Source organism: Montipora foliosa, chromosome 11, assembly GCF_036669935.1.
Source record: "Montipora foliosa isolate CH-2021 chromosome 11, ASM3666993v2, whole genome shotgun sequence".
Taxonomy (NCBI): Eukaryota; Metazoa; Cnidaria; class Anthozoa; order Scleractinia; family Acroporidae; genus Montipora; species Montipora foliosa.
In genome coordinates, this window is record NC_090879.1 from 45101353 (window position 1) to 45108852 (window position 7500).

General features: G+C 38.7%; 1 protein-coding gene across 1 annotated transcript; it reads left to right on the top strand.

Annotated features, from left to right (window-relative positions):
• Window positions 1–2750: 2750 nt before the first annotated feature.
• On the top strand, window positions 2751–3230 carry LOC137977196 (uncharacterized). The gene has a single exon (XM_068824462.1). The coding sequence runs from the start codon at window positions 2751–2753 to the stop codon at window positions 3228–3230; it is 480 nt and encodes a 159-aa protein (XP_068680563.1).
• Window positions 3231–7500: the final 4270 nt, after the last annotated feature.

Sequence of the window (7500 nt, forward strand, 5' to 3'; positions counted from 1 at the left end):
ATAAAACCAAGACGTTCGGCAGCTAATTTTAGAAAAACGAGAGCCGGGAAAATCCGGCTTAACCCTTTACTTTTCACAATTTCAATACACTGTCAGGAAGTATGATAAATATTGCCAATGAGGATTGTTACCTTTTAGAGGATCACTATCTTACTTTAACGCCAAGTTCTCATGACTAGCCAACCGAAAATCTACAGTACTAGTTAGGGGAACAAACTTCCAGATCTCAGTTGTGAGTGAAGTATATAGACTGATCTCTCGTAGGAGTCAAAGGAAAGACGTGCCTTTGTTCTGTCTCATCTTCCCAATGCATGAACTGCCACTTTTCTTGGTTCTCTACCCTCAATTGCTCCTTCTTTTGCTTTTATGCCCTTCAAACAGAACCCTGGCAGCAGCTGGATACAATTTCAGGTCAGTAAATAAAATCATATGCGTTCTATTAATTAATGACCACGATTGAGGGAACCAATCAGAACGTTGCAAACTCAATATCCTGGATTTCCTGTATTGGAAATTTAATATACAGAAGTTATTAACGTCATAGCTTTAAATTTTGCGGTTCGGGTTGCTGGAATAATAAGTCGCCATCCGTTCTTTGCTGGTACTGACTTACAAGAAAGTACAAGAAAGTGTAATAATTTATGATGCACTCCTACACTCTGTCATCCAGGGTGTTGAGTTCCTTTATTTTTAATTATAGCACGATTCTTTGTCATTACCGTTGTGTAATGGTTTTATCTGTTTTTCGCTAGAGATGTTTAATCAAAGCTAAAAATTGTGATCGCCATTGAAAGTATTTCATGTGCGAGACGATGGATTTGACCTAAAAGGAAACAGCACAATGAAACAAGTAAATAAAAAACAGCCTGGCGTAGTCAGGAACAACTTTTAAATATTTGTTCCACGCATGATTCAAGACTTGGTCGTTGTGTTAACCAGACATTACTAAAGTTTAATGATTATGAACCATGAATCTGAGGGTCCCTTTTTGGGGGAAATCCGATAGAATCCAACTACGGATTGTGCGTTTTTTGGCGAAATCCAAATACGGAGCATGAATCCAAAGTATCCACACCCGAGGAGGATACTTCGGATCAAATCTAAATCCGGGCTTTTGGGATTCATCACTTCAGCGTTTTTTGGGGAAGGATTTGAAAAAAAGCATTTTTGACAACCTTTTTTCCATAAAAAAGATGATACACAAAACAAACCAGTAAACTATGGCTCGCTGTATGTAGCAAAATTACGTTTGGAAAAATAACATAATATGTCGAAATGGGTTTCCAAAACTAATGTGATACTTTCGAAACAAAATGTGATTCTTTCGAAAGCCGGTTGGCTTGGCTATGGCAAGTAACCTGAACTGTTAAAAATGATATAGTCGCCATGGATATTCCGTCACCGGAGTCCGTTGCTATGGAATGGAGTGCCGTCTTATATGACGAGGTATTTCCCAAGTCTCTTTTAAGTCTCTCACCCCAAAAAGTGGACAGTTTGGTTTGGGTATCGTTGTGGAGTTCAATGATTTCTTTTAAGTTCGCAAATTTGACCACTTTCTTCTTCTTTTTTTTTCTTTCACGCATTATATTCTTCAAAAATTTTTTGCCGCTTCGTTGAACGCACAATATTCGTGCTTCTTTGGTTGCCGAAAACCCTAACAATAATCGGGTTTTTTTTTGTATGTGTGTGTGTAGTCACGCGTGGTAAGGGTGGAGCGGGGTGCCTTCACTAACGGTGAGTAGGGTGCAGACTGAGGGGCGACCAAAAAAATAGCTATAAACAAAATAAAAAGTATGGAGAATAACTTTTAGGGGCCGATTACATGAGCAGGGCCAGCACGGTCAGCCCGGCTGGTCGGGTTTGCCGGGATCAATTTCAGCCCGTTATTGCATGAGGTGAGCCAGCCGGGCTTGGGCCCCTTAGGCCCTGTTTACAAGCAGGTAGGGTAACCTATTGCTAGTGTTACCCTAGCAGAAGTGTCAAAGATAGCGCGGGTTTACAAGCAAAATTTCACAGGTAGGGTTACCCTACCACCCGGGACAACTTTGTGTGCTTGGTAACAGCCAGCATCGCAAACACAATGGAAACCGCTAAAACGTTGTCCCGGGTAGGCGAGTTGTTACTAGCAGAGAGTTTGAAAGGCAGCTAGGGTTACCCTAGCGCAAGGGTAACCCTAGCACTTGTAATGTATGCACATGGGTTTCGCGACTGTATTAATTTATGCTGGATTCGCAACCAGGCTGTGAGAGAACGCCATTTTAGTTTTAAGCGATAATCGTGTAATTTTCAGCGTGATATTAAAGGCCACCCGTCAGGATTTTACATGGTGTCAGAAGCGAAATAAACCCTCGAATATGGATTTAGCTGGAATGCAATGTCCTCAAACGGATTGGGGAGCTGAAAACTTGCCGGAAAGGTGGAAGCGTTTTCGGCAACACGTGGAATTGATCATGTTCAGTGGTCCGCTCTCCAGTAAGAAAGAGGAGGAAAAGTGCAACTATTTGCTCATATGGTGCGGTGAGAAAGAAAGAGATATCGTCAATACGTGGTCAGGCATCAGCGAAGACGATAAGAAGAAACTCACGACTTACTTTGAACGATTTGAAGCACACGTGGAATCCAAAACAAACCCAGTATTTTGTCGATAAAAATTCCGCAACCGCATTCAGAGCAAAGTGGAAACAGTGGAGCAGTTCGTAACGGATCTGAAACTTTTAGCCAGGGATTGTGCTTTCAAAGAGCCAGACGAAATGATACGGGAGAGGATTGTGTTTGGCAAAAATCCTCACAAAATTCGCGAAGAGCTGATAAACCAGGGCAAAGATTTAACGCTTGATAAGGCTGTCGGAATTGCACGAACATACGAACTATTGAGGGCACAGTTAAAATCAATGGAGCCACACAGCACAGAGGCAGTCCATTCCATAGGCGACAGCCAGCCATACACAAAGAGATTTTCGAGTACACCTTCCAAGGAAAGAGCACAGTCATGTGGCAAATGTGGAAATTTTCATGCAAGAGAGGCTTGTCCTGCTATGGGGAAAACATGTCGTAAATGCGGAAAAGCAAAATACTTTGCCAGAATGTGCAAGACGGGTAGCAAAGGGAGAGCATCTGCATCTGAAGAGGAAATGATGCTTACCATTGTAGTCTCGTATTTATATTTAAGTTTAAATTCAAGGACGTTCAACATAATTTTGTTTCGACATGGTATTGCTTTGAGATTCTAAAAATTGTAGATATTAGCTTCGCTTGAAAAAAATAATAGTGATAATTAAGTTTCGACCAAAATGGTCATACCCTAGAAGATCCTGCCTGATGGCGGCTTCTACTCAAAGCTCCATAACAAATTGTAAATTGCTACATTTTCTCTTGGCTTTCTTCTACTTCTTATGTTTCCCTTTAACAGCCAACAATTTCATTCATCACAAACAGAACTTTGAAAGCGGTGTACTACTCAAGCAAGATAGTGCTGCCCGACTCGTATGTTCAACACTGAGGTTTGATCATATTACACCCGTCTTATTTTCTTTGCACTCGCTACCCGTTAGTTACCTTATCGAGTTCAAGGTCTTAATTTATTAAATGGCGCCGTCCTATATCTGCAATCTAGTTCGATTAAAGGATAAATGTAAATACCAGCTTCGTTCTTCTGAAGAGCTACTGTTACAGTTGCCCATAAGAAAAACAAAGAAAACTCTGGGAGACAGATCAAGACATTTCAAACAGCTGCCCCTGTATTGTGGAAAAGCCTCCTTGCAAGTGTTAGAGACATCGATGACTTTTTGGTTTTTAAACGAACTATAAAGACTTATTTATTTAGGAAGGCTTTTGCCTGTTATTGTTAGATTGACTACTTTTTAAGTTATTAATTTCAAGTATTCTTAAGTATATTTTATTGTAATTATTAGGGGTAGTTTTAGTTGTAAGGCGCATTTGATCATATTCGGATGTTAATTTGCGCCTAATAAGGAACTTAACTAGAACTTAACTAGAAGTCTTGGTCGCATGTCGATAGTTTTTGTTCTTCGGTAAATAGCGTTATCCTCTGACACTGAGTTTATGGCAAAGAGCGTCTTAACATTCTATAATATTGATTTATAATTTTTCTTTCCTTTATTTTATCAAATCTATAATACTAAGAGTTGTTTAAATTTGTTTAATTTTTTTTCATTTTAATACACATGTTTATAGGAAACGAGAATTTTTTAAAAAAAAAGGAATAAATTATTAAAATTATTATTATTATTATTATTATTATTATTATTATTATTATTATTATTATTATTATTATTATTACATTTCGACCAAGAACCTTATCTCGTACAAACGAGCTTAGAAGACCTATCGTTAGCTGGAATAAATGTGGTTATACTTCATCCTTATTAATCCGGGACCATGTTCCGAGAAGTATTCGAATGCACAAGAAGGAAACACAAGATATCACTACAAGTTCAACACTCAACATGCGGCCGTCCAACTACCTATAGTGTACAATCGTAGACAACTACCAGCTTCATTGATAACTGGGTATTGTTGTTTGAATTCTACTCTCTTGTCTACCACGGCGTCTTTTAATATCTTGAGATATCAAGGATCTAGAGTAGGAAGATCCATACAGGGATCTAAAATGGCAGAAAATCGTCGTATTCAAGTTCGTTTTTCGCATAATCTGCATAATTCCAATGTGGCAAACTCCTTAAGGACTTCCGCCAACAATAGAAACCCGTCCAATTTAATAACTATTCATCCAGACAAACAAGAGCCTCCAAAAAGAGTGATTACGAACCACGTGAATCCAAATAATGGATTGACTTGGTTATGCAAACAAAAGATGTTGTTGACTACTCTCAATGCTCGCTCTGTTAAGATTAAAACGGTGGATATTTTCGATTTTATTTGCGAAAGCAAAGTAGATCTCATTGCTATTACAGAGACATTGCTTACAAAAAATGACTCAGCTGTCAAAGTGGAGTTATGCCCTGTTGGATATAAAATAGTAGACCATCCACGAACTGGACGTACTGGTGGTGGGACTGCTCTTACATTTCGTGATACACTGAATGTAAAAAAAGTGGATGGTGCCTGGTCAAAAATACTCGTTTGAATTATCAGAGTGGATTGTGACATCATCATCCCATAATGTGCGCATAATTATTGTTTGCGCGACCACCGTATTCCGAAGATCATAAAGTCTTTACATCTGTATTCTTTGACGAGTTCTCTGATTACCTGGAATCTCTTTTACTTTGCAAAGAGCAACCGCTAATCGCAGGAGATTTTAATAGGTCATCAGGATCCGATTCCTTCAATTTCTCTAAACTTACTTGAATCATTCAAGCAACATGTTACTATGCCTACGCACCTCCATGGTCACATTTTAGATCTTATCATCGCTCGTATGTCTGAGAAACTTGTACATGGATCACCTCAAATTGATCGCTACATCGCTGATCATGCTGCCATTTTATGCTGGTTATCATCATACAAACCTGACCTTTCTGTTAAGTCCATCACCTACAGAAAGCTAAGATCGATTGATATGAATCCAATGAAAAGTGATTTGAAAGATTCCGACATGTTTGCGGTTAATCATTTGTATGTAGAAGATGTGAGTGGGACAGATTTGAATGCTATGGCCTTAAAATATAATGCGACACTATCATCAGTGCTGGAGCATCATGCTCCCTTAAAAGTAGTTACTAAGACTTTAAGACCTACTGTCCCATGGTATAATGAGCTCATTGTCTATGCAAGAAAGTTGCGGAGGAAAGCTGGGAGGAAATGGAGAAGAACTAGAACAATGGAAGATCTACAAGTATTTAAAATTAAAAGAAACTATGTGACTTTCCTGTTGAATAAGGCAAGACGTGAATTCTACTCTGAGTTAATGGAAGAGAACAGTGTTGATCAACGCAAACTTTTCAGAGCTGCAAATGAGATCCTTGGCGTTAAAGAGAACTTAGTTCCTACATTCCCGGATCAACTGAATAAAACTTTACTGGCAAATGACATTGCAAGGTTCTTTGTGAAGACGATTGATGACATTCGAAACGAAATAGAATCCAAGTGTGCTCTTTCGTCGGATTTGCTCGAAGTACCGCCAGACCCTAAAATGGAATGTGCGAAAGTTTTAAGGTGATATTAGCGCAATCATAAACAAAGCCGCCAAAAAATCATGTAATTTAGACCAAATGCCAACCCAATTTGTTGTCAACTGTCTTGACCAATTGCTACCTGTTATTACCACCATCGTTAATTGTTCACTATCACAGGGTGTTTTCCCTGAAGCGTTGAAGGATGCGCTGGTCAAGCCTCTCCTCAAAAAACCCGGTCTTGGTACGGCTTATAAGAATTTAAGGCCAGTAAGCAATCTGCAGTTTCTAAAGTCTTTGACCAATTATGCAGTCACCTGGCTGAGAGATATGTAACTCTACACGTTTTTGTCGCATTACGCCGTTGATGTTTCAACTACACTGGCTACCAGTCAAACTAAGAATTAAATACAAAACTTTATTGATGACTTACAAGGCAATACATGGACTATCACTTGATTACATACAAAGTATAGTTCAAGTGAAGAAGAAATCACTATACAATCTCCGATCTAATGATGAAGTTTTATTGGCTCCACCAACTGTGAAATCAAACAAGACAACAGGAGACAGAGCTTTTCAAGTGGCAGCACCCTCTGAATGGAACAAACTTCGAAAATCACTTAGAATAGAGAACGATTTAAAATCTTTCAAAACAAAACTTAAGACATTTTTACCTCAAAAAGCTTATTATTATTATTATTATTATTATTTTATTTTTTTTTTTACTTTCTTATATACTTTCTTCAATATACGATTATTTTATATACTTCTCACCACTGTAAATATAATCATAATTAGTCATAATTTTTTAAATATTGTAAATAACCTTATTGTTAATTTTAAGCGCCTGAGATCATTTACCTATGGATCATGCGCCATATAAGTACTTGGTTGGATTTGATCGAAAGAGATACACGAAGTAAGTGAGCCTAGCCTTCAAACAGGTGACAGTTTGTTTGTTGAAACCGTCCCTGGGGACATCAGATCCTCAAACCAAGTTTTTTGTGGATATTGAGGTAGGCCAGTACAATGCAGTTTTCCAGGGGTGCACAAAATTCACCTCAAACCTGACGCAGTGCCGGTCATACACCCCCACGTAAAATCCCAGTAGCTCTCAGAGACAAACTTGAAAAGGAACTCAAGATAATGGAGGAGCTTGGGGTGATAGTTAAAGTCAGTGAGCCAACAGAGTGGGTGAATTCGATCCCAACGACAGAAAAGTAGCGAACGGGCGCTTTACGAGTGTGTCTTGATCCCAGAGATCTAAACCACGCAATCATGCCAAAATATTACCCATTGCCAACTCTGGAGGATCTAGATGTATTGCTATCAGGTGTTAAATATTTTAGCGTATTGGATACCACCTCCGGTTATTGGCAAATTTATTAAGCTTGATGACGAG

Excerpts from the sequence above, each read along its gene's own strand:
- LOC137977196 (XM_068824462.1), top strand. The coding sequence starts at position 2,751 with ATGATACGGGAGAGGATTGTGTTTGGCAAAAATCCTCACAAAATTCGC.